Source organism: Prunus mume, linkage group LG7, assembly GCF_029339155.1.
Source record: "Prunus mume cultivar Tortuosa linkage group LG7, ASM2933915v1, whole genome shotgun sequence".
Taxonomy (NCBI): domain Eukaryota; kingdom Viridiplantae; phylum Streptophyta; class Magnoliopsida; order Rosales; family Rosaceae; genus Prunus; species Prunus mume.
Window position 1 is genome coordinate 9,410,065 of NC_142704.1, and position 27,618 is coordinate 9,437,682.

At 38.2% G+C, this 27,618-nt stretch overlaps 2 protein-coding genes across 11 annotated transcripts; one reads left to right on the forward strand and one right to left on the reverse strand.

Annotated features, from left to right (window-relative positions):
• Positions 1-8,665: 8,665 nt before the first annotated feature.
• Positions 8,666-13,067, forward strand: LOC103338628 (rhamnogalacturonan I rhamnosyltransferase 1-like). Of its 4 annotated transcripts, XR_016121875.1 has the most exons (9): positions 8,691-9,657; positions 10,278-10,345; positions 10,477-10,565; positions 10,698-10,864; positions 10,976-11,265; positions 11,347-11,551; positions 11,648-11,805; positions 12,230-12,826; positions 12,944-13,067. XR_016121875.1 is itself a non-coding variant. In XM_008241850.3 (8 exons), the coding sequence occupies exons 4-8, from the start codon at positions 10,808-10,810 to the stop codon at positions 12,474-12,476; spliced, it is 957 nt and encodes a 318-aa protein (XP_008240072.2). In that variant the 5' UTR covers positions 8,666-9,657; positions 10,278-10,345; positions 10,477-10,565; positions 10,698-10,807; the 3' UTR covers positions 12,477-13,067. The 4 variants fall into 4 exon arrangements, 2 of the variants coding, with proteins under 2 accessions (XP_008240072.2, XP_088897160.1); XM_008241850.3 differs by having other exon boundaries at positions 8,666-9,657; positions 12,230-13,067; XR_016121874.1 differs by lacking the exons at positions 8,691-9,657; positions 10,278-10,345; positions 10,477-10,565; positions 10,698-10,864.
• A 1,877-nt stretch (positions 13,068-14,944) lies between these two features.
• BIM1 (basic helix-loop-helix (bHLH) DNA-binding superfamily protein) lies at positions 14,945-20,383 on the reverse strand. Of its 7 annotated transcripts, none has more exons than XM_008241847.2 (13): positions 20,242-20,383; positions 20,082-20,129; positions 19,462-19,833; positions 19,236-19,313; positions 17,959-18,378; positions 17,635-17,704; positions 17,379-17,530; positions 17,169-17,277; positions 16,828-16,897; positions 16,600-16,695; positions 15,918-16,381; positions 15,581-15,710; positions 14,945-15,483 (listed from the first exon to the last, which is right to left on the reverse strand). In XM_008241847.2, the coding sequence occupies exons 3-13, from the start codon at positions 19,496-19,498 to the stop codon at positions 15,379-15,381; spliced, it is 1,731 nt and encodes a 576-aa protein (XP_008240069.2). In that variant the 5' UTR covers positions 19,499-19,833; positions 20,082-20,129; positions 20,242-20,383; the 3' UTR covers positions 14,945-15,378. The 7 variants fall into 7 exon arrangements, with proteins under 7 accessions (XP_008240069.2, XP_008240068.2, XP_088897159.1 ...); XM_008241846.2 differs by having other exon boundaries at positions 15,918-16,384; XM_089041033.1 differs by having other exon boundaries at positions 19,236-19,324.
• Positions 20,384-27,618: the final 7,235 nt, after the last annotated feature.

A 27,618-nucleotide genomic window follows, 5' to 3' on the forward strand; every position in this document is an offset into this window, starting at 1 on the left:
TAATAATAGAATACGTGGGATTGGATGGGATGGGATGGGATGAGAGAAAATGAAGTGAAAACAATGGCATCGATCATTGATTGTGATTGGTTTGAGTGGACGGCGAGTGAATAGCTAGCTAGGTAATATGATGGAAACAAACAGCTTCACATGCACATGGGACGGTGGTGGCCCTCCAAATTAGGTCTTCTGGTATTTGTCCACATCTCCCTCTCTAGAAATCAATTTCATAAGAAGCTACATGCATGCCTGGCTGGCTTGGGCTAGTAGCTACGTATGTATGATATCTACATAAGTAGTAGCGTAGCATAGCCACATCCTTGTTCGGGAGTGGAAGTGGAAGCAAATTAGGTTAAATTGGGGTCCTCCTCCTTCTACATTTGGGCACCTTTCACAATCCCTAGGATTGGAAAAGATATGGTGTTTCATCGGCTCTTCTTTCTTTTTATTTTGTACCATTTTTATTTCAATGGTACTTGTCAATGTCCTCCTCCTCCACTCTCTCTCTCTCTCTCTCTCTCTCTCTCTCTGCTAAATTGACAATGCCACCAACTTTGGGCTCTGCTCCTTACAGGCCCAGTCGGTTGGAGTGGGAGACATCCTCTCTCGATTTCTGCCCCACACCATGTTCCCCCAGCCTGTCATATGCGCTGATAGGGGCCCAGCCCATTTCCAAACCCAATAACCCATCACATACACTTTCTTTCTCAACCTTTATTTATAGAAGCCCTTCCCCTGCTTCACTGCTTCCCTCCTCTTGTTTTTCGTTTTTAAGGAAATGTATCTCATCCAGAGGCCAGACTCCGAAAGGGTGTGGACATGACAGGAGAACATCCCCCAACATCCCAAGGCCACTCATCTACACATAATTTTTTTACTCATTTGGTTGTCCGGCTTGACTTGAATTGGATTGGACTTAAATCCAAATCAATTCTTATAAATCTCTCCCCTTTACGTAAGACTTATAAGACACAATATGTTCCACTGTTATTCAATTTAATAAGTCCAATCTCAACACATCAAATAACGACTAAAACTCTTGTATATTTTAATTGAAATAGTCGATTTAAATCTAACCCACCAAAAGTGTTAATAGCATGCCTGGCTCTTGTAGGGTTTTACAATTAAACTACTAATTAAAGCTCTCCTACCATTCCTTAAAACTGCCATTTTCCAATGTGAGATATGCATCACTGATGTCTGGTGGCCCTTGTATCTCAACCCAATTGCATCCCTCCAATCGAAGTAAGGAGACAAATAATAATAATAATAATAATAATAATGCAGAAAAAATCATATTGGATCATGTTTCCTACTCGAAGATTGTTGGTGGAAGAGGAAGTAATTGTTATTCACACACGAGCTAGCTAATGATGTTTAAGTCTGGATTATGGTGTAAACAATGTATTAATAATATTATTATATTTACAAGTGAATATTCATATATCTAATCTGCTTGCTTCATCATTTTGCTTTTGATCCAGAATGTTTTCCTTGTGGCGTGTGGTTCTAGTAAGGAATTAGATACAAGATGGATACATACATAGATTGTTCACTATCATTGGGGTCCGCCCCAAACCCAAGCCAGCCTCTTGCTTTGTATTATTATTTTGCGTCTGAGAGAGAGCCGCTTTGACAGGTCTCAACCTGCACTTGTGGATTCAATAACAATTTGGGCCCACCTTCTCTTGTTTTATCATAAGGTATTCACAATTTTCCTTTTTATAAATTGACTCTTACTAATTCGTAATTAGATTATGAGCAATTGAATTGAGAATGAATTAAATTAATACCATTTGGATTGAGGGGAGCTAGATTCCGGATTCCTATTGAAGTTGTTTACTCCCTAAAAGTAAATTTAGGTTTTAGCCATAAAAAAAAAATTTCATTTTTTGAAAAAGCCAAAGTTTTAAATAAATAAAAAACTGAAAAACCTCTCAACTTTCAAATCAAATACATGAAATGTAAAGGATTCCTTAGAAATCCAAAAATAAATAAGGGCAATTTTGTCCATTTTTGCTTCTTTTAAAAAAATTCTCTCCTTTTGCTTTTTCCAAAGTCTCCTAATTTGAAATTTTGAAAATTGTGTGAGGATATAATGGGTAAAAAAGATAAATTCTTAATGAGTTAATTTTACACAAATTAGAATATCACCTCCTCCAAGAATTGAACTCCTCCAAAATCAGGAATTCAATTTCTAATTTCGTGTAAGCACTTACTTTTCAATTCCTTAATGTGAAGTAAACATATGAATCCTCCATAAGTAGAATTCAATTCATGATCAGTAAACACACTATCAGTTGTTTCCTTCTTCTTCTTCTTTTAAAAAAATAAAAATAAAAATAAAAATTCTAACCAATTTACCTCATTTCGATTGATTGATTTATATATATATATATATATATATATATTGTTGTTAGAAAATGAAATCTTGAGGGGGATGCGAATATGACTCAAATGAGAGGTCAGAGACAAATCCAGCGGTCGGCATTTTGGTCCCCATATGTCCACATGACAGCAACAAATGCAAGTGATTGTCTCTGTTTTTTCTCTCTTGTACACAAAGCCAATTTCGACGAACAATAATAATAATAAGATCCCAACGTCACATCTCGAAGATATTAATATCATATAATTGAACACATACAAATACGTCCCACCAGCCACTTTCCAACACACTTTCTTTTTCATGTCACTCTCATGTAATAATCCCCAACTAAATCTAAGCTTAGCCATGCTTAATATTCATGTTCGTGACCAATTACACATACAAACACGTCCCAACAAATTAACCTTGTGCTCTCGCAACTAGTCCATGCATCATTATTTTTGGAGTCTTAATGCTTCATCAAGCTCAATTATGCAACTTGTAATTATTGTTTGATTCTCTGTAGATTACACCAAGAAACGAAAATATCAGCACGTGATATCTCTTATAGAAAATATTGAACAAAAGTATGTAGATTATACGATATGCATGTGGTATGATCAGACCCGTTACATAAGAATGAATTGCCGTTCCCCAATTGGCCTTAAACTAGATTAATTTATATTATCGTTTGTAATATATATATATATATATATTTCAAATTAATTCCTTAATATTTGTTGGGCTGGCTGCGTAGCTATCTGGGCTTCAAAGCAATCTGTAAGCAAGTGGATCTGATCACATGCATATAAGCAATTTGTGAGGCCCAGATTTTGAAATCCAATGGCTGAGCCCAGATTCATTTCTTTCAAACTAGTTGTTTCTTGTTATTGAGTTCTAACCAATAGGAACAAAATACTTGGGGCCCAAGCAGCGTTCCTATATAGAAAGACGCCCACCACCTCGTCGTCCTCAATCTGCAAAGTCAGTCTAGTCTCCTCGACCAGGTCGTGGGCGGCATGTGTTCACAAGTCACAAGTACAATGCCTCTCACAACTGCTGCCGGCGGTGGTGGAGGCGGAGGCGGAGGTGGTCCTACACATATGGATAACGAGGACGTGATTTTCAATAATTTTATATAGTATTATCTCCGAATCCACCTCTAGTTGTATCTCCAAATCAAAATATAATCCCACTAATATTGTTCAAGCAAGCGGTATTCCTCTGAAATTACAAGTTTCTATTTGTATATTTGATGGGATAGTATTTTGTTTCCATTTTGAACTGAGATTTGTGATCCATCTTTTCTTCATGTACGGGGAATTCAATTTGAAAACAACACAACTTGTATTCCAAATAAAAATAAAGTAATGACCCAAAAGGAAATTAATTGCCTTTTTTCTCATACACCTTGATGCGCAAGTCAGGCACGCTTCGATCCTAAGAACTAGAATCAATAAAAAGGCCCACAATCTGTCAACCACCACTCTTATTAATAAAAAGGCTGTGAATGAGAAATTGAAGCCAGAGCATATGGTAAAGAAGGTGTTTGTGTTAACCAGCTACAGTTTCTTGGAGCGGGGTTTCGATGATAATAGCTGCTGGGAGAGTGAGTATGAGGCAATACGAAGCAAGTTTAAGAAGGAAGGGTACGGGGATGTGGTGCCACAGCTTGTGTTTTGGAATCTGAACCTAGAAGAGTTGTATAAGGAAGTGCGTAGTGAAGGAGAATGTCAAAAACAAGAAGGGGTATCGATGCTTAGCTTCGTCAACGACAATTTGATCAAGTCGTTGTTGGAGAATGATGGGAATATTGGGTTGGAGCATGTCATGGAAGCAGTTATCTCTGGGCAAGGGTATCAGAGTCTGGTTGTGGTGGACTGATGACGACTGATATCATATATACTGTAAAACTAATTAAATGGATTGTTTCCTAAGCTTTGCTAGCTACCTAGCTACTGTGTGTATCAAAAACTAATGATTAATTGGAGCTGTGGTTTTACTTACTAGGTTTGTTGTTTTTGTTTCCTCTGTCAAGTGCCAAGGAAGGAGGTAGCTTTGTTAATTCTGTCACAAAACACAATAAGGATTGAAATTGAACTTAAAGGAGAAGAAAAATAAAAGAACAAGTAATGTTGGGTTTGTGAATCAGATGACAAACAAATGATAAAAACAGGGTTGCTGTTGCTGACAAGTGTTCTGGCTTTACTCATCTTTACTGGTCTCTGCCAGCCCTTAAGTTATGGCCTTGTGGAATGAATGTTAGTGATGATAATCATCCTCTTCTTACATTACATTGGTCTGAACTCTGCCTTGCTGCTGCTACTGCTGCATCTGTAGATGTCTACCTTTTTTTTCTTCTTTCTTTCTTTCTTTCTTTAAAGTTGATAAATAAGTCTGCTGTCTCAACTCAAGGAGGGTAATCTAATCTAATCACAGTCGAATCCAAACAAATGACACCCGAACTGATCGTCATGCTCTGGGTTGGTCTCCCTTTAGGAATAGGAACTGGAATTGAGTAGGATGTTGTCTTGTTAAGAAACGTAGTTGAAATTGAATTCCACATCTTAACTTAAATCAAGTGCCAAAAATAAAGGGTGTTGGCTGGGATGCAATTAATGCAAATATCATAAAAATCCACAAGGAAATTAGTGTCCTGTTCTGTTCTGTATCGTGTTAACCTAGGTAACACAATCCTTGCGGCACAAGTTACTCCTTACCTGTTTTATATAGAGATGAAAAAGGTTCTCCTTTTCTCATCATTAATCTGTGTCTTGTGTAGTCTGTAATTTCTTTAACAAATAACAAATTGAAATTGAAATTGATGGTGCAGCAAATCATCGTCTCAGTTCTGAAAGCATGCCGCGGAACACGAAACCAGGTCGGAGGAGGAGGCATTTATAATTTACAACTGAAAACTTTTGCAACTCTTGCTGGCGGAGGCGGAGGGGCGATCCTCCTCGTCCACAACCCAAACCCAAACCAACAACGCCATCAAAAAAAGCATCCAAGATAGATATGCTTAGAATGGCGAGCATGAGGGTCGTGGAGTCTCTGGAACAGTTAATGACATTTGATAAGATTTATGTGGTGACGGGCAATGACACAACCAATGTCCAAATGATCAAGCGCAATCACTGCTGGCCAGGAACTCATGTCATCATGCATACCGATACCAACCCGGCCGAGATGTCCAAAATTAAGAAGGCGGCTCGCGAATGCGGCCTCGAACCCAAAACAGCCTCAAAATGGGAAGAAGAAGATGAAGAAGAAGTGTCTTCTCTTGTTTAGGTTAATCAGCTTGCCTCTTCCTCTAATTACTTTGTTTGTATACTCTGTTACTATTAACTGCCGCCTAATTTCTTGTTTATTTGACTCAAATTTATTATCTTACAATTTGCACCACCCCCAACATAACACATATCATGTTTACTTAATCAACAGTCATGGATGAAGATGTAGTTTACTTTGTTTTTAATGGTAGCAGCAGATAATTTAAACTGATTAGGGGATGTGTCCTGGATTTGCTATTTAATTAGTCAACATTCCAATTGCTTGATAATTATATATGTACACAGTGACAGAGCCACTCCTAGGCCACTCCTCTATTATATTATACATAGTACATATAGAATTTGTAATAAAACAACTTATAATTTAATTTAAAATTCCCTCTAAAATAAATTAGACATGACTAAATTATAAATATTTAGTTCTAAACATGTAACTAGTGAATACTTATGTACTTTATATATACTTGTATTTTCTACTTCAGCCCCCCAACTTTACGATTCTAGCTCCGTACATACATAGAGTACCTTACACATTATAATCTTGTGATATTTTTGTTTAAGTAGTGAAAGGATTAGCAAATAAGTTGCCTGATTTGTGTTGAACAAGGCATGAAAATAAAATTTCAGACCAAAAAAAAAAAAAAAGGCATGAAAATAAAATGGAAGTATGACATAAATATACCTCACCAACTCCTTTACCTAAGACCTACTCTACTCAACAAACAGATGCCTCACCTCACATACGTACACTGATTAATTAGCTGAAATAACTGTTAAGGGAACTATAATGGTAGCTAATGAATCAATGCGCTGCCATTCTTCTGAATAAATGCAAATGCCTCTAACGTCAATGAAGATGTTCATTATAAACAGAGTATATTTCCTTCCCGGTATGGCAACTTCATGACCTAACAATTTATCTCCTCAACCACTAACCACACTTCCAGTCTAATAATTTAAAGTATTCTTCTTCATTGAAGAAAAAAATAATGCCATGTATCTTTGTCAGTGTTTCAAATGAATAATAAAGTACGTTTGGCATGAAAACTAAACTTCAGTATATATATGGGATGCATCCCCATGAGCATGTTCATAATTGTAGAGAAACCTTATTATCAAGGATGAGGCATGACAATGGGAATAAAACTAGGCATAATACTTGGCGGCGTGATGGCATGCAGAAAACTTTGCTGCTTGCTGCTGCTGATATATATCTCTGGGCAATGTGCGCACCATGCCATCATCCATGATTTATAAATGGTGATTCAAGTCAACCACTGAAATTTCCAGAGATTAATAAATATATTTATTTCCAAAATGGTGGAAGACACTAGAAGGAATACCCAATAGCTAGCTTGAAAATCTAAGTGGTAAATATACCCAATATCATAATGTAATGGCTTTTACGAGAGGTAGCTTTCTAATACCCATATAGACAAGGAAATTTAACCACCACACTAAGCCACCCCCCATCCCATCTCATCCCACTTCTTTTATGCAACTTCTTCATCATTCATCCACTACACTTGGTCTAGATGTCTCTTTTATTCGAAAGTAATTTTATAAGAGTTGGTTATTCCAGTGTGAATGACATTATTTATTTCTACACTCGAGGTCTTAACTTTTAATTAGGTTCGATTTCTCTTATTTCAACATCCGCTCATATAAAATAAAATAGAAAGTGAATGAGATCCTTTCAACCATTCCAGCATTTACTAATAATAAATAAAATAAAAACTTTTTCTGAAATGATATGATTATATGTCCAATTTCATACTGACCCATTTGTGTACATATGCAATTCATTTAATTTAATGTTACATTTAAGAAGATCCTCCACCCACATTGACCAACTGGGTATTAAACAGTAGATTAATTATGCACCAACCTTGTAGTGAATGCTGAATTATCTGCAAATATAAGTATAAAATATTTAAACCAAAGTGAGTTATAACCTTCACAAATGAATAAAATTCAACCACTATGCTCAAAACATTCCTGTCTGTCACTGAAAAAATTAATTTTGTTAATTTACTGTTTAATACACTTTGATATGGGTAATTGGATCAAGATTAGGTAAAGGAAAAACCACCACTGTCTTTTTTCGGAAAAAAATATAATAAAAATAGTATTTTGCTTTCTAGGATGAAATGACTGAATTCACTTTGAATGAGTCGAGTGACCGTCTGGCTGAGGATGGAGAAATTGGGATCCACGGCTACATATCAACACAAAGGGCTCTATGTATCTCCCGACTCATCTACTACATCTCCAACCAACACGCTCCACCAACACCGAGACACGTGTCACACAACGCGGCTGAAGCCCTCAACGGGCGCGTGCAACTTCTACATCCCTCTCCGCTGTACACTGACAATATACTTACAATGGGTCCCATTCAGGAGCCCACAGTCGGGAAGGAGTCTTGATCGCGACACGTGTCCCGACATGCGCATCTCAGGATATACGCACCATCGGACGGCTCTTCCAAAAGCGACGCCCTGCCGTGGCGCCGTTCACACGGCACAACCGACACTCAGAGGGAGCTTTTACCCCTCGCTAGGCTACGGGGTGCCATCAGTCCAAAAGGAGCAAAGTAGTCGCTGTTTTGTCGCCAAAATACCGTCCCACTCTCAAACGAGAAGCTTTGGAATCTCAAACCATTGTCAGCGATTGAGAACCAAAGAACATCGTGCTTAGAGCCCCTTAATCATACTTAATCATAGACTTAAATAGTTAAAGCCTTTATTATCAACTCCAGGTGGAGGGACCGGCGGAACGAGAAAGCCAAACTTATCGCGATATATTGTCGGCGTATCGACACGAGAACAAACGGGCTGCGATCGAAACGGAGACAAGGAAACCACAATCTGATACGGACTTGGCTAAAACCCATGATCTCGTTCTCGACGTGTCAAAGATCGAGGGCCTGATGGGAGACACGTGTTCAAAACATAATTGGAGCGGGGCCGGCCGCATCGGCCATATAGCTGGCTTTCATTTATTGGAGGCTTTGTGCACTTTAAAGTAACACACACACACACGAAGCCCAAGCCCTGCCCTCCTCCTCCGAGTCCACTTTGAGCCCACGCAAACCGTCGGTGCACGTCACGCACGCCCCATCACGCGTTTTTTGTTTTTCTCTGCCTCGCACCACATTACATATGATGACAACACCGCCCTCCTCTACCACTGCTCCCTGTCCTCCCTCCCTCTCTCATTTCTTATCGATCTTCTTCTAATCGCCGGCCAACGCTCCGGCGACTCTTCTCGCCGGATAATACGGCGGATCTGGGTGGGGATTCCACCTCGCATTTCGGGTTCAATTGCCCCGGCTCTGGAAAGGTGGTGTTGTAGCAAATATCAGAGTTTTCACTTTTTTGTTTCTTTTCTTCTTTTGAGCAGTGTTGTAGGAAATTATGGTTGTTGATGCAATTGTTTGAGGGAATCTTCGAAGGCGAGAGTTTTGGAGGAAATCTTTGAGGACGGGTGGGGAATGTGGTGAGTATTGGCTCAGTTTTGGAAATCGGTTTCGGATCTTTGCTGGTTTCTATATATAGCAAGAGCTTAAAAAGGAATGCCATTTTTTTGGATCCGACATTGAGCAATACGCCCCGTTTCGTTGACGGCTTGATGTTGTAGAAGGAAGAGAGATACACAGATTGATGTGCAAGATAGAGAAGAAGGAGAGAAAGGGAGTGATGGGATTCAAGGTGTTAGGGGGAGGAGGAGGAGACAAGTTCAAGAACTCGATGCTCGTCACGACGACGACGCCGTCGCCGCCGTCGAGGTCGAAAATGAAGCTGTGGATGATACGGGCAACGACGTCGGTTTTGTTGTGGACGTGTATTGTACAATTAACGGCTTTGGGGGATATGTGGGGGCCTAGGGTTTTGAAAGGCTGGCCTGCTTGTTTCTCTCAGGAGTCTGCTGCCGCCTCTTCTGTTTTGCAAGACAAGTTGCCTTCCGTCCCGGCCAGAGTTCTTCCGCCCAAGAGTGAGTTTTTATTTTCTAATTTGCCAGGAAATTAGGGGTATTTTTCAGTTATTTCGATGTTGGTTCTTGTAATTATTTTACTAATTACTCCTAGGGCAGTTGTGTTGCTTTTGGATGTTAATTTTATGGGTAGGTTCAACTGGAACTATGCTCGGCCTGTTTTTTCAGATTTTCTGAAACCAACCCATCACTTGAGTGTGTGTGGGTGTGGTGCGAACTTGTACTTAGTGTCCAAAGCTTCGCAGTTGCTCTGGCTCCAAGAAATGCACATGGAGGTAGAAACTTGTAATTCAGAAAGCAGCTGGTTTCAAATTACTGTTTAATACAGGCGAACCGATGCTATCCCAAGTTATCACCATACATGGATTTGCTTAAATTACGATAGTAAATTTTCCCATTTTGTTTGCCGTTTGTAATATATGTTCAAATCATGAAGTTTACTCTCTTTACATGCCAGACTCTAGAAAATTCAATTCCTATGAAGTAGTAATTACAATAGTCTGTACCCTTTTCATCTCTGTCCTGACTTTCTATTAGTTGGCCTTTTCTTTTGCTTTGGCTTTGTCATTTGAATGATTGTTTAATTGGCCTCTAATCTGAATTTGTTTTGTTGCCATTAGGGGTTTATAAAAACAATGGCTACCTGATGGTTTCATGCAATGGGGGACTCAATCAAATGAGAGCAGCGGTGAGTGGCTAGCAATTGTTTGCTGTGCATATTAACAGGAGTTCGTCCTTGGTGATCAAATTACTTTACTTCTTAGTGCATGCAGCTGCTTACCAGTTTCAATTTTTCTTTCTTGGTCGTGATGTATACAGATATGTGACATGGTTGCTATTGCAAGATATTTGAACGTCACTCTCATTGTCCCTGAGCTTGATAAAACCTCCTTTTGGGCTGATCCCAGGTGTGCCAATATATCTCTCCTACCATTTTCAAGTCATTGAGTGTTTTTTAAATTATAAATGGTTGTTTTTCTTCGACTCAGTATTACACCACTTCTTACCAAATAACGGTTATATGTTTCTTGATATTGCAGTGAGTTCCAAGACATATTCGATGTGGATCATTTCATCACATCCTTGAGAGATGAAGTTCGCATATTGAAAGAGTTGCCTCCGAGGGTTAAGAGGAGAGTGGCACTAGGGAATGATTTATACCATGCCACCAATTAGTTGGTCTGACATGTCTTATTATCATAATCAGGTCAGTCCCTCTTGTCGTTCTTTATAACTTGACAAGAAGTTTTCTGTGAAACCTCATCATATTCCTTATTCTTTCTCTCAATAATATATGCTACTCTTATGTTTTGTACAGATTCTTCCTTTGATACAAAAATACAAAGTGGTACATCTAAATAGAACTGATGCCCGACTTGCCAATAATGGACAACCTTTGGATATTCAGAGACTTCGATGCCGAGTAAATTTTAGTGCTCTGAGGTTTACTTCTCAGATAGAGGAGTTGGGTAAAAGGGTTATCAGGCTTCTAAGGCAAAATGGTCCTTTCCTAGTGCTTCATCTTAGATATGAAATGGACATGTTGGCATTTTCTGGCTGTACTCAAGGTTGTAACGCTGAGGAGGTGGAAGAATTGACAAGAATGAGGTAAGTTATACTTGACAATCAATGGATTCCATGCAATAAAAGAATTAATTTCACTCTCTTATACTTTCACTTGTTTGGCAGATATGCTTATCCCTGGTGGAAAGAGAAAATAATCAATTCTGACCTGAAAAGGAAAGATGGTTTGTGTCCTCTGACACCTGAAGAAACCGCTATTACACTGAGCGCACTTGACATTGATCGCGATATTCAGATTTATATTGCAGCTGGTGAAATATATGGTGCAGAAAGGAGAATGGCAAGTCTTGCAAAGGCTTATCCCAAATTGGTGAGTAGATGGAAGCTGAAGCCACCTTCTGTATTTTGTATATGGTTACTTTTTGTGTTCTGTTTTTACAAGTTGCTGTTGGATTTGTTCAAACAGGTCAGAAAGGAGACACTGTTGGAACCGTCAGACCTTAGGTTCTTTCAAAACCACTCATCCCAAATGGCAGCACTGGATTATCTTGTCTCATTGGAGAGTGATATTTTTGTTCCCACATATGACGGAAACATGGCTAAAGTGGTTGAAGGCCATCGCAGGTAGTTTCTGCTGCTGACAGTAATTCTCTTTTGTTTATATAAAAACTTTATGGTAATTTTGTAATGCACCTAGTGGTTTTGGTTGGCTTCAAAAGATTGGTTTTGGAAGTCAAACCCCAGCCAGTCATTTGGCATCCCAAATCTTGTTTCTTTGAGGAGACGATGATTTGTGTACGCTGCTTTGTACCAGTCCGACATTTTTTACTGTGCAAGTGTTGCCAGTTTTGGAGCTTTAGTTTATCACAGGTTCATTTGTTCGTAATCCCTGATATTTAGGCACAGAGATGTTTTTCTACATGATCTGTTCTGGGATTTGCTTCATTATTTTCCCCAGTTTACTGTTATAGGGTTTGTCTGCTTTTCTTTGTTATTAATGGTGAAATTTTCATCTAAAGTGAGACATTGGGTGCTCATGTTTCTTCAGATTTCTTGGGTTCAAGAAGACAATTCTACTGGACAGAAAGCTTCTTGTTGATTTGATAGACCAGTACACAAGTGGATCATTGAATTGGGATGAATTTTCATCTGCAGTAAAGGACGCTCATGCAGGTCGAATGGGGAACCCAACTAATAGGTTGATGATCCAAGACCGACCAAAAGAGGAGGACTATTTCTATGCCAACCCAGAAGAGTGTTTGCAACCGTTAGATGAACAACTGAGTAGTACCTGATATATATAATGCTTAGAAGATTGTGACACTCATCCGTGTTCTACAGTGTTGGCTATTTTCCCACAGATGTATAAGAAAGTTGTCTACAGAGGGATAGCCATAATGAGATTTTGTTCTGAAGAGGCGATGAAGATTATTGTGGGGGGGAAGTAAGTAATCTTCAATAAAGCCCTGAGAGGATCTATGATACCAGCTGGAGGACATGTTTTATCTTTTATATAAGCCAAATAATCCATCCAAATCATGTATAGAAAGCTGCCTTGCCATTCAGGGCGGGAACGAATTAAAACTGCATTGTATGTGGGGGAAACATATAGGTTTGGTTTACTGGAACTGCAAAATCATCAAAGGTCAACCCATATTCCTTAATTTTTTTGTATTTTTTTGTTTCTTTGTAGGTCAACCTGTGGTATTGTGATTCTCTAGCATATACTACTACATCTTAAAAGGTTTTTCTGTTTGCACAGATGATTGCCTCATTCCCGTTTGTAATGTGGGTCTAGTTCTGAGAGAATGACCGAGAGGAAGCCAATGATTATGTATTTTTACACAATACAACATTAATTAATATGTCTAAGAGTGTTTCGTTTACTTGGAGTGTTTAGGGTTTTACTGGCCTTCAAGTTTCCCAAAAAGATCATCAGTTGGGTTATTTATGGATTGGTTGGTAGTACATGTAAATATATAATGTTTGAGAAGGTGGTTTGTAAATCTCATATGATAATGACAAGCCAAGTAAACAAACCAGTCAAACATGTTCCATTGGGATTTTGACATGTATATATATATATCTGGATTTGGGGGATCTGCTTGCTAGTGCCTAGTGGTTGGGTAGCTGTCCTTTGGGGTTTGTATATCAATACACTTAATTATATATATGTTGGTTAATAATTCCCAGATTTGCCAGAAAATGGTTGGTAGAACGATTTCAATTAGATTTGGAAATTTGAGCAAAATAGAAGAAGAAAAGAATTATACTTGGAATTTTATATACAAGGAGATTTGGTTCATGTGAATGGAATGATTAGCTGGCAATGGCATACTGATATATTCTGTGTCTTTCTTCCCCGGGAAACATTTGGTAACATTCATTTCTGTGCACCGCTAATTCAGTGGGGTCTTTTTCTTTTTGCTGGTTGCCACTTGCCATAATAATAAAGTGAATTGTATATCACACAACACAATTATTGACGATAAAGTTTGGACTGAAATTAAATGTCCCCCAAAACAAAATGTTAGTGTGGTGGTGCTTTTCCTATGACACAAAACAAATGCAGCTGCTTTAATTTTTTATTTATTGCTCTAATTTCTTTGCAGGATAGCCGAATTTCTGCAAATATTGTTCGAATATTTACTTACCCACAAAAACCAAAAAATGTCTCATCATCATCATCTCTATCTACCTTGTTAAACACAAAAGTGCCTTTTTATCTTCCTTGTTTTTGACACTAGCGTTTTGTCTTGTATCGAGAACATATATATATTACACACTACACTAACTGTACTTGATGATGGAGATATCGGAGGGAGACCACTGCCTTTTGTGTTTTTAATATTTGTCCAATTGTTGACCCAAAATCAATTTTAATTTTTTGGATGATCCAAGAAAAAGCCACATCCACCCCGAAGAAAGGGCTCTCACAAGTCTTGAAAGCCATTAATATTCTAATAATTAAGGCAGTTCAAGTTGCTTTTGAACTACGTCGCAATCAGCAGAAAATATGTTTAATTAATGCAGCTTCCTAATTTTATAATTTTTTTGGTGGAAAATTGCAATAAAGAACATTTATTTAACAACAATGACACTAGGAATAGGATAGCAGAGATTTTGCTGAACATAGCTTCGCTTTCAAACTTATAATCCATAAATTCAAGTTTTATTTTTCAATTTTAAAAATCGTTTTAAGATTACGATGCTTTTACTTAGTTAATTGAACTGAGAAAAAGTCTTCAGCAATTCACCCGATCCAATGTTTTAACACCTGATCCAACGATTTCTTTACTTATTAACTCTAACGACTTCGTCTTATCGGTTTGAGAGTTTGATTAATATTATTCTATGGTAACACTATCAGTAAAATCTGTACATGTTTTCCACAAATAATGCACATGGGGTTAATCACACACACAAAAGTATAAGTTACGTGAATTTTAGATCCTTATGAAAGGCGTTCAAAACAAAGCAGTGAGTTTATGAAAGGTTTTCAGAACAAAAGCAAAATAAGTTTAAGGTCCTTTTGTTTAAATTCAAAATAGAAAAGGTCCGATTGGATCAATATGATCAGATTGTAGATTTGGCCCAATTTCCCAATCATAAGACTCAATCCATGTTTGGGCCATTCATTATTCTGGCATTTCGAGCTTGGGCTGACCCAAATGAAGAAGAGAGTCATTTCGGGCTTGGGTTGACCTGATCCATTTGGTACCAGGAGGAGATTCATAAGATAAAAACTCAACATTAATTGAAGTTCTATTGTAAGAGGGCAACCACTATTTCATTAAGCAAAAATAATAAAATTACATCCAACAAAAGTCATGTTGCCAAAGAAAATGGGGCACAAGAAATAACACTGCAAGAATTACAAGATGAGGAAAGAAGCCTCAACTGAAAAAGCAGCTTCTCAACATTAGAATGGAAGCCTCAATAATAATGATAATTAACAAACGAAAAAAAGACAACAAATATTTGGTTGGGAAATCAATCTACGGTTCCCAACAAACTCTACTGTAAAGACACTACATGTACAAATTACAATCAATCTCAGTCTCGACTGGGTAGATTATAAACCAGCAGAAGACATGAATAAACCCCCATGCATCAAAGGGGTTCCCAAAAAAATGAATTAATTATAAATCATTAACAAATAATTATAGCAGTGATTAATATAATTGGCTTGTCATATTAGTTTCTGCCTGTCTTGAGCTTCTTCGGGGCATGTTCAGAGTCTTCACCACTTGCAACTCTAGAGTGTCTTTTTCCTTGATTGCTAGAGAGGATCTCGTTGTCCTGCAGTAGAATGGGCGAAATGTTTAATTCTACATGTTTCTTCGAAATGAAACAGGGGAATGACAATGGCATAGCAAAACCTGCATCAACATCATACCTTAACAACAGATTTCGGTATAGGCGATCGACTATTTCCTCGCTTCCCAAGCTCGATTTGCACTGAGATGCTGGCCTGTGACAAATCCACACCAGAATTCTGCAGGGCTTGTGTCAGAGTATTCAACAACCTGTCCAATCCAGACATTCGATTATGTTATTGACTCATTCATAAATCTACAAGCATATTCATTAGTACCACTGTACCAGACAGAGTACTATCTTAATCTTCTCAAAGTTTATGGTTAGTACATTTGCAGCCAGGTCTGATGAATTAGATCACATAACCTTAACCAAAGACCCATTAAATATGTGACTTGAACCAAAAGGAAACTCACCCTTGAGAGTACGCACTTGAGATGTTAATTCGACCGTCTTCAATTGTCAACTCCTGCTCTTTTAGCTTATCCCTAGCGGCAGCACCATCGGTAGCACGCGATACTGTATGGCATAACATGGATTGATGCTGAGATGTGTTCTCTGCATCAGATGGCAATCTAGGTGGAAGTTGAGGTACTGCAGCACCACCACTCCTGACAGGAGTGAAGAAGTTAGGCTGCATTGACAAAGGAAAGGGCATTGGCTTGCTTGTTATTCCAGGGTGGTGATCCATTGCTTTGAAGGTAGTTTCAGTACTTGTGTCAGATTCTACAGGGTTCTGAGCACAGCTTCCAGGAATTGACGGTGAAACAGAAGTAGTTTTCTCATCAAACTTCGCGGCAAATACTAATGCAGTACCAGACCCACCATTCATGCCTCGAGATTGATCGCAGTAACTTTCCCTAAGCTTGGGATTGTTTCTCTGCTTCAAGTAAAAAGTCGATACTCTACAATTAGGCAAATCCAATATATACCGACACAAATTTGTGTGTAAAAATCTTTTAGTAAATATGAACAGAATACATGCCACAAAGGCTAAAGACCTGACTTCTATGCCACAATTGTAAAGCCCCACGAGTGACATTAAGGTTTCCAAATTAAAGAGGAACATAATCAGTAAAGGGAATAAAAAGGATTTACCCAAGGCATCAATTTCGCTGGATCAGGGTTCCATCCTTGGTAAGATCCCTCATACTTGTCTACTTTTTCTTGTAAAAACTGTATGTATTCGATAACCTGGGAAGCAAAAGATTTGAAATTTATTATATATATATATATATATTTTTTTTTTAAAATCCCCAATTATTCAACAATTGAGATGAAAGATGAAAAAAGGAACAAATTACAACAATTAAAATTTGTATGTACCTCCAATAAAAATGACGCCTTATCTCTTTTTTGATCACTATGAGGAATGAGCTCTCTCAACATCTGGAATCTGCAATAATAAATTCAAGGGTCAATCTAATGTTCACAAAACCACCAAGGAGCAAAGCCATCTGATTATGCTATCAACTTTTTTATATCATATAAGAAACTATATATTACTTCATACATTTGAAACTTCCTCAAATTTGGGATTCATCTTTGGTTCTTGTAGTACTCATTTCCAAAACATATGATTCACTATATTATATCAAATAGGAAATGTGTTGCAGCAGATTTAGCATGTGCAAACTATTAAAACTATAATTGCGAGGAACACTTGCCTATCATTTATTTTGCTCCTCCGCCGCTGCTCTGTGGCAGAGTGCTTGGACCGAGGAGTGTTAGCTTTCTGATCAGAGCTCTTAACATCAACTTTTACCCTCAAATCTCCTTTAAAGAAACACCCAAACTCTTCAGTTAAGTTGAAAAAATGAAGGAAAATATAAGCTGAAGAATTTTAAGTGAATCTTAGTGCTAAGAAGGAGACATACCCTTATAGGGGGTGGTGGCAGTGGTGGTAGTAGTAGAGGTCTCCTTTTTGAGAACAAACTCTTCTTCATCGTCAAGTTCGTCTTCCTGGGTACTACCCTTGGCGGCAGACTTCATCATCTCCATGAAGCTTATGTTCTTCTGACCAGATGACCTGTTGAAATTTCAATTGTATATCAAAAACTGTATCTATAATATTGAAATCAGTAACATGAAGAAATTAAAAACATAAAGAGTTCGAGATGGTTAGTTACTAACTGAGCACTGAAGCAGTTGCGATGGTTGTTGGAAGATGACTGCGCAGGCCGCTCTGAAGACGTCCATTGCCCTGTAATCCCCGTAGCCGATAACTATCAGTTTCATTTCAATTTTTCACCATTTGTTCTTTCTTATCATTTCATTCAAAAGTAGAGGCTTATTCAAATAACCGTATTATACATGGAATATATGTGTTTGATGGTGAAGCATGAGCGATCAGAGTGAAAATATACACTACATCTATATATACCACATATGCAAAAATACAAATATTTTATTTTTTGGGGTCAACTGCAAAAATACAAATGAGGTTTAATTATTTACCTCTCACAATACCCACTGGTCTTTCTCCCAAATTCTCCTTCCCTGTCTTTCCCTTATTCTTTAATGCAGATTCTTCCCACAAAGTGAATCCACTTCCAGTGTAAGAACTGCAGTTTGAGTGTTCCTCAACAGTTCTGTCGGTGCTACTTGCTTGAGCTTGAGTGACTGTAAATACCGGCGTACCCTCTGGTTTTGGAACCCTTTGATTAAAATAAGAAATGTGGCTTATAGTGTAAGTCCCAATCCCACCAGGGAGAATGTGCTCCACAGAAGAAGTTGGCTGCGCCGCTGCTGATGCTGCTGCATGAGACGCTGGCTTTTCAGCAGTTGATATCTCAACGGATGTTTCTTCCTTAGCTATGCATTTCTTTCCCATTCGTTCCAGTGGTTGTAGGAAATCATGAGTTTCAAGGTAGCCTCCTGATCACATAATTAAACCAAAATTAGGTCTCTGAACCAGATAAACACTGCATATATCTAGCTCTACTATGATATCTTTAGGTCAAATTTTCACCAATTAGCTAGGCTAATATTTCTGTAGTTTCAAATTTGCAACATTTCCTTCTCCAACAGCTTCTACTGCATTAGCATTCAATATTTGACAAATTATTAAGCCATGAGAGAAAAAATTAATAATCATGTGGCATGGCGATAGATCAACAAACCAATAAATAAAATGTCATAATAATTATAAAAAGCTGATCTTTAAATTCTTGTTTTATAGAAAGTGAAAAAAATTATTCTAATCTAATTTTTTTTCAGCATCATTTCTCAGATCCAAGATTTGGAAAACAACATGTTTAAAAACTTAACCACAAATTTTAATGAATATGACAAACAAAAAAAAAGAACAGAAAAGATTTAGCCATCACTTCACATCCCACGCTTCATCTGAATACCATGCACCTGCATAAGGCGTGATATGTGATATGTCAAATCATGACTAACTTCCATGGGTGGGGTAAGTGGGTCCCTGATCTCGTGCCAGTCTAATGGTGTTGATTGGTAATGGCTAACCCTTTCCTTTTTCGCATTGGCAGCCAATTCAAGGCTGGCCTACAATTCATGGCCCAGATGGATAACCAGATCCATGATTCAATTGTGGTCACGTGCATGCATAATAGCGACCCTTATTTGTTTAATTCAACAAACAAAATATATATTTTCCTCTCACATATATGCATTAACGAAAAATAAAAAAAGGAAAGAGAAAAGCAAATTGTTTTTGGGATTTTAAACAAAAATATTCTGAAATTGAAGGAAAAATACAAGGATACCTTGAGAAGGTGGCCTTGGATCTTGTTGGGCAGTTGGATGACTGTAGAGTGACAGAAAGTCATGCGTTGGTTTCCTTCCTGTAGAAAAACTTTGAAATCAAGGTTAAGAAATAAAACGCAATTCTATTGGTTCCTATTTCCTAAAATTCGTTTCCAAAAATTGAATCCGAAATAATAAATAAAACCAAAAAAAAGGAAAACGAATCCGTTTCCGAAAAATGAATACCTTCGGTTCCAAACGGACGGGGTTGAGGAAGCTCCATCCGTACAGGCGGGTTAAAAATTTATTTGAGCGGAAAATTCTTTTCGTAATTTTAACTGAAATTCAGCGGAAATTCAGTAAGCGCTGGCAGAGCCTTCAATTTTATTTTATTTGAATTTTCAAATTGTTGACGTTGGAGCTAAGATTCTTTCTGGTGCTGTACAGATCCGCCGAGAGCCTAACGCCTCCGCCAGAAGATCGGAGGCACATTCGCTTTTGCTTTTGCTTTCGCTTTCAGAAGAGGCCAAGATAAAAATCCAAGCTTTGATTCCAATTCTCCGAATGCTTTTCGATACCAGTTGCTTTGGCCACGAAACTGTCAGTTGTTCCTCATAACTGATACAAGTTCATCAAACGGGACGTAAATTCACAGAATTCAACGAATCTACCATTGAATTATAACCGGAAAGGAATTTATATATATATATATATTTTTTAAAGCTTACCATAAATTAAAATTTAACATATTTGTCAAGCAGATTCAAAACTAATTAATCATACACAATTCGAAGTAAAATAAAAAAATAAAAAAAATCTCAGCAAGCGAATAAGATCCCAAGGGAGGAAGTTAAAAAATTTCAAACCTGCAAGCAATTCACCAGAAGATTGAGCTCCCAAGTCCTGTATATACACTGCAGAAAGTGCTTCGAATTCAGAGCTTGAAAATACCATACCGTAATTCCGGTAATTAAAGATCGAAAAAAAAAAAAAAAACAGCTTCGAAATTTCGAGCAAAAATTTGACCTTTTTCAAAAATTCTGATCGGCGTCCCCTTTTTCAATTCCTCGTCCTGATAGCCGGACCCTCTCTCTCTCTCTCTGAGTCTATATGTGAGTCTGTGAGTTGTGTGAGTTCTTTGGCTCAGGATCTTTTATACAGTTTTCATTTGCCTGCTTGCTTTGCTTTCTGTATTGTTTTTATTTATTTATTTAAATATTTGCTTTGGTTGTTTTCCGTTAGATAAACCCGCCGTTGGGTTAACGACGTTGCGGCGGGGTTAACGGCGTTAAGGTTTGGAGCGGCGGGTAAGTGTAGCGTGGCCGTTTACTCTTGGCAGGCTAAGGCTTCTTTTCAGGGGTCACGGAACTCAATTATTTACTTTTGCTTGAATTCAATTTTTTAATGTTTTCGGCAATCCCGATTTTTATTTATTCTTTTTTTGATTTGGCAATCCCGAGTAATAGTCTTCTTTACTTGATCTGTGTTTCTGTCCGTTTGTCCACATACGAAGATAATCACTTCATTTTTTTTAATTTTTTTCATTCCGAAAAATAATATAAGGACAGGCTTAAATAATGTTTTAACAGTCATAACAAGTGTCTATTTATGGGTAAATCTAGTGCATTACCCATACTAATACTAATTTCATATACAACCCCTTTCTTATATTGTCGAAGATGATATCTAATGTAGAGCTTTTTCCTTTCGAAGGAAAATTCTCTAAGGATTTCAATATTTATGTTAGTGTGCGTAAACTTTAAGGGCTCGTTTGGTGCTCTTTCTGATACTCTATTTGAACACTTTACTATCCTTGGAACAGATAATTATCTTAATTTGCCATTATTGAGACAGATAATTATACTAATAGTATGTGACTGTGGAAGGAAGCAGTCCTTTTGGGGCCCCATTTCTGGGTGCGCTTAAGCAATGCACGTGCAACCCTCGCTGCGTTTTGGGAGTTAGAGCTGAGCTCAGAAAGTACACAGATAATAAGAGAAAGGGAAGCCAAGTTTACACTGTTTCACTGCACAATAAGAGCGAAAAAAGGTTTGACACAAAAACAAGTCACGTGACCGGGTAAAGTAAGAGTTGACGTGGGAACAGTAGAATGAATGTTGAGCCCGTTATCGTGACTTAACAACAACTAAATATACACTTAGTGATGATTAGAGGCACAGATCCCCAGCAACTAATGTTAATAAATATTATTATTACTGCACTTGACTTTAGCCCACGAGCTGAGAAAAGCTCTCTCTCCTCTCTCTCCTCGGGCTGCGACTGACTTGTCACCTTGTGAAATGATGTTGGTAGTAACGGAGCAAACGTCACGTGCCGCCCCACTCCTTCAGCTCACTCGTTCATTTGGGTTTTTCGTTTTATCTGGTCTGTACCGCTGAACGCGGGACTTCTGTCTATGTGGGCCGTGGCTTTGCATTTCCCCATGTATCCTTTCATTACGCGAGGGCTGTGTATTAGTGTATAAAAGCTTGTGTGGAAAAGAGATAACGTTATTGCAATCCAGTTTATTATAAATTGTCATATAAAAAACTTATCACGTCATGTCAATGATTCATCGAAAATAGTTAAATATTACTATTTCCGTTTAACATGAGTGTTTCTCGTGTAAGTGACTTCAAACCGTGAAATATTTAAAAACTCTTAAACTCAAACGATTAGCCAGTACCTGTACTAAAAGGCTAATTTGAAAAAAGAAAATAAAAGATCAGTTATAAATAGATTTGGATCATCCATATGTAAATGAATCGTAATAAGAATAGTTTAACTAAGATCAATTCGTTATTTTCTCCTTGTTTTCTAAACAATAACAAATATTCGTCCACACTGTTTATAGAGAATCTTAATGTTAATTAATTAAGAATTATTATTCTTTATATGATCTCTATTAATCTCCGACAATCATGCATGGCAATTGAGCATTCACATTGCGATCCAGCAGCTTGGCGTGACAATCCACTTCCCTTCCTTTTCATTTATCACAATTCAAATAGTATTAAAATTGGGAGAACATGGCTCTCAATTCACAAGTCCTACAAACATTTAAATTAAAATGAATAAAGTCGTACAGTGTAGGTTGTTCTGTGTTTCTCTTTCGGCATCAGCCACCCTACCCCTAGTTTCAACATATGGCACCGCTACTTCTAATCCTCTAAAATATTTACAATAAATAATTTTGTTGGATACCTCGAACCCGGCTTTAATTAATTCAATTTAACAACTTTTTAACTTGTAGTTTGCCAAAATATATTGGATTTTGATGCATTTTTAGGGAATATGTTGTTCAATAATAAGCCAAATGTGCCGTGTCAAGCTAGAATTTATGAAAGAAGAATATTGATATGAATTGTCATGTGACGCCCACCCAATAAGATGCTTGCAAATACTTGTTTTCTCTGAATTAATTCCTATTTAAGTCACATGATCATAACTAATTAAATTATTAAGTGTACCACGTCTCCTGTTTCCTAAGAAGCTGCGGCTCACACCATGTCATCATGTCTTAATAATTAGAAATTGGTAAAAGGTGGAGTAATTTCTAAGATTGCTATACGGTAGATTTGTTTGCAGGAAATTGTACTTTGTTATATATATATTGCGCACGTGATAGTCCTATATGAATAGAGAGGATAAAATTTGGAATGGAAAAAAATGAACCCCACATGCAACTACTACTAGTCAAGAGTCGTAAATGCATCTAATGCTGTCTATCTTACATCACGTGCGGGATAAAGATTAATTAGCTAGTAAACTGGATTAGAGCATTTAGGTTTGGTAATAAGAAAAAATAAACACGAAAATAATTTGATTAAGTTGGTAATTAAACAGTTCGAGAGGCTACGGCTAACTTTTAAGGAAAAAAGGCATAGAGAGCCCTTTAGCTAGGAGTCGGAGGGCAGTGAGTAGCGAGTGGCTCAATCGCTCAAGAAGATGTGACCCCTGAAAAGTGACATGCGCGTGGCTAATTGAGCTAGGTCATTTTCATGCTTTGTCGTCACAAACGGCAATGCCCACCATGGGCCACCTGAGTTGACCCCCCACCTCACGTGCATAAAAAAAACATGGCAAAACCCACAGCCCTCACTCACTCACTTTATTAAGTCATTAACATCAACAACACCAACACGGCCCCCTTTCTTGTTTCTGCCTCTGGAAATTCGATGAGCACACCGCCCCCTGTCACTTATCATATGACCGACTCATATACGTGGCGAGAAATATAGAGAGAAAAGAGTATTAAACATATTTAGTTTCGTTCGAATTAAACAAATCCCAAACCTTTATCGTAAGAAATTTCGAGTCATAATATTCATAGTACGGGACTAAAATGATTATAAGATGCGTGTTTTTTTAACCAACAAAAAGATAAAATAACAGTTCAAATCAATTTATAATCCGAGGTTCCAAACTGAATACGTGAGGAGTAATCCAAGACGTAAGCAAAGTGTATGAAAGTGCTGGAATATAAATAAATAATGTTTAGTTATGTTATCCATCAGGACCTTTACCCTATCATTGAACCTGTAAACAATATAAATAATGTTTAGATAAAATTGCAGTAATAATATAAAATTACTTGATTATTTAAAAACTACCTATCCTCTAACTTGAAAGAATATGAATAACTTGTTGTCATGTCACCACTTCTTTCTAACCCTACCTACATTAAACAACGTGATAATAAAGTGATTATAAACAGCTTATAGTAAAAGTGATTAAAGATTCCAATACAAACAGGACAGCACACTGGGTTCATGCACCTTGTACACCTCCACTCATTCTTTTAATTTTATTTTTTTTATATGGGGGAAAAGCCAAAACAGTAGTTCATGCATTCATTTCTCCAGAAACCCAAAATTTAAATCTATTCAAATAGCGACAAATTATTAGTATTAATCTATCTAATTAAAGCTCAGTTTATTTACAGAGAACAAATAAGAAAGGGAAAGAAGGAAACGATTTTGGAAAAGTTTTTATTATTTTTTAAAAAGGGATGGGAATTGGAGGGTGGGGACTTCTGTTTTCAGAAACAGAGTGTTTCGGCGTAACATGGACATTCCCTTCTTAAGGAATCCGTTTAGGGATTAGTTAACAAATCATTTTTGCGTGTTTCTGCGTTTGGAGCTTAGGATAATGGATTTTCCATTCTCTCATCACATCTCATCTCACATATATGATTAATAAAATCATAATTCACCGATTAATTTAATTAAATCTTCCGAGGAAACTAATTAGTTTTTCTCCACGACTTTTACGGGCACGGACGCGTGTCAGTTTGCCCGGGGAATCCGCACCGCATCACGTGATTGAAAATGTCTGCCTACCACATCGTCAGCGTCCCAAATCACGTGGCCAACTCACCCTTGCGTTGTTGGTGGGTCCCCACGCCACTACAACTATTACGCGATCCCGTTCTCCATCTATTTTATTTTCCTTTTCTTCCCGAAAATAAATAATTAAATCAATTTGAGAAGACGGTTTTGGGTTCGTCGAAAGTGGTTTCGTAACCCTCCTACTATTCCACGACGGCGTCAGCACAGTACGTTAAATTACATCTCATATCTTGATAAATCCCATCTAAATAAAATCCTTACTTTAGCTCCGCTTACGATAAATACAGACGTGAATTAAGTTAGTTGGCTAATACAGCAAATCGGTCTACTTGCATTCAAGTTCAAGTCTATGGGTAAGCATGAATGGTAGGGCTGGGTCAGCACGAGACGGAGATATTTGAGCACGAGACCGACGAAAAGTGGTTTTTGGTTGGTGGTGGAGAATACCAGTGTACTAGCCTAAAGCCATGTGATAGGCATACGTATGTTTTTATAATGACGTTACTGGACCCTCCCCACTCAGACAGAGAGAACGAAAGGCTACGCAGCCCGCACGTGAGCAGGCAGATCCTCACGTGCGCCCATCCCCTGCCGTTCATCCTTCTCATCTCTGCCGCCTCCTCGCGTGCGGTGGGGACCCCCCCAACTATCACCACTTCACCACGCCTACGCCTCTCTCCCTTTAACGCTGTCAAATGCTGCTGCTAGCGACCTTTTTGACGACGTTTGAGTCGATGAAATACCTCAACCACCCTTTGGAGTGTTGCGAAATGGGAGAGGTGACGTAGGGGTAGTTTAGGAAAGAAAGTGATGGGCATGGGCACGGCCGCATCACGCATGGCTTGGGATTTTATAGGTTGGCTAAGCTAGCTAGGAGTAGGACATAGGGGCATAGCCTTGCTGGGCTAAATAGTGTTGGTACGTGAAGCACGTGCTAAGCGGTGCGGGGTGTCTTCTTCTCTCCTCCTCGCTCTCTTTCTCGTGACGGTGTCACGTGGGGTTGGAGTGGGACCCACGAATTACCCATCCGAAAAAGAGAAAGGCAAAACTTGAGTGTGGGGGCATGTGCTTGCCTTTCCCAAGTGACCTGTCGTTTATGGGTCATTGAAATGTGAAAGTGAGATGTGGGGCCGTTCCCGGGATGACGTGGCGCACTCACGTGCAGTTTCGCGTACGGTTTTGCCTGGTCCTTATACGCCAGACGTGGCCCTAGGGGAGGTGGGACATGTGTCTCCATCGATCTTGGCAGCCCTAGATTCTAAACATAATAAGTTTGCCCATTCCCATGATTTAAGCTTTCCAATCCAAAGGGTTTTTCAGATGTTGTAGATTTTAGGGTTGCACTTGTTGTTTTTAGCACATTTATATGGTTATGGCTTATGGGTTTAGGACCACCTGCTCCATTTTGATATCCCATGCTAGGTATAACCTAAAGTTTAAATGCCCTACTTTTGAGGTTAGATGAGCAGTATTTGGATTTGGGTTGAGCATTTTTAGTTTTAGATTATAATGCATACTTTTGGGCCATCGCGACCGAAGGCTCTTGTCGCGATAATATGTAGTAGCGGATGAGAAAGCCCACATTGATAAAAAGGGAAAAAATGAAAAAGCCCACACCAAATTAGGATGAGAGTTTGGCCCCTTAAGATTATTTTCTCATCCCCGAACAAACAAAAAAATTAATCAGGGAGCTTTCATAATGAGGGGGCTATATTGAGCGAGGGTGTTTGAGCGGTTTGATCTAACCGTCCAATAATAGCTAATGCAATTGATCGGATGGCTGTTACAATCTCCCTTCAAGATCTTTAAGAATATTCCATAAAATGGGTTAATGAATTCAATGACGGTTCTAATTTTTTTTTAAAAGAAAAGGAATTCAAGGACGGCCCACTTTTTCTTACAGCCCACATTTTGAGCCCATACCCGGGTAGCATGGCGCTCATTTTTTCTCAAAGCCTGGTTACTTTTGTTTTTTAGGAAATATGCGGTCTTGAGTCTTGCCTCCTGCTGATGCTGCAGGCCGGTAAACAAGCGGCAGATGTAATGTAATGAATTAATTATTTATTTATTTATGTGAGCCGACAAGACAGTGTCACTTAATTGTCCCCACCAAAACTTTTTCCACGTCTTGAACGCGCGATTCTCCGTACAGTACAGATTCAGTACCACTGAATCAACGGTCCTGATCACACATCCTCCCATGATCCTACGGTCGTCCTTCACGAACTTGAGAGTCAAAGGCGGTCAAGATGATATCAGGTGTTTGTTGTAAAATCACAAAGCAAGAGAAGGCTTCTTCTTCGTACAACGAACGAACACATTACGTTCATTGTAAGGATCCACGCAGAGACAAAGCCGAGGAGAGAATAGGGAAAGAGTGAGAGAGGTTGTGGGGCTTTTGGGGAAGACAGTTCTCTCTGTGGAACTGGAAGACCCCTGATTGCTTCATCATATGTAGCCATTGGATCTTCTCCACCCCTGATCATCATCAACTCTTCTCTCTCTCTCTCTCGCTGATCTTGGCCTCCAAGATTAAGTTCTGACGAGGCGACTCAGACGCCGGTGAGTTTTCAATCTTGAACTCGTACGAACATGAACCTTTTCTTTCTTTAACGCAGTATTCGTATGTTGACTGATATCTTTTGTTTCTGATTTTCAACTTCATTTTGGTTTCTTGCAAGTTTTCATTTCTCTTACCTATTTTGCCCCGTTTGGTTAACGAGAAAACAAGCCAAACAGAAATGGAACTTTTTCTACTTTTTCTCGGCAACCAAACAGGCTAGTTAAGACAAAATCGGTGTGACTTCTCTGGTTGTTAAAAGTAGTCAATTTTGTGAGTGTTTAACTGGTTTCCCTCTCTATTTTATTGTCCTACTAGATGGTCCAAGTAAAATTAAAGGAACGATGAAGGATTGCGTAAGTTTTGTTTACTGATCATCATTTTGATTGCTTGGTCCTTAATTGTTGTTGTCTTAATTTTCTTAGGCAGTCTGCTTTAATGAATTAATCAATTGAAAACATAGGGTTACGATTAATATTGTTTGAATACTAG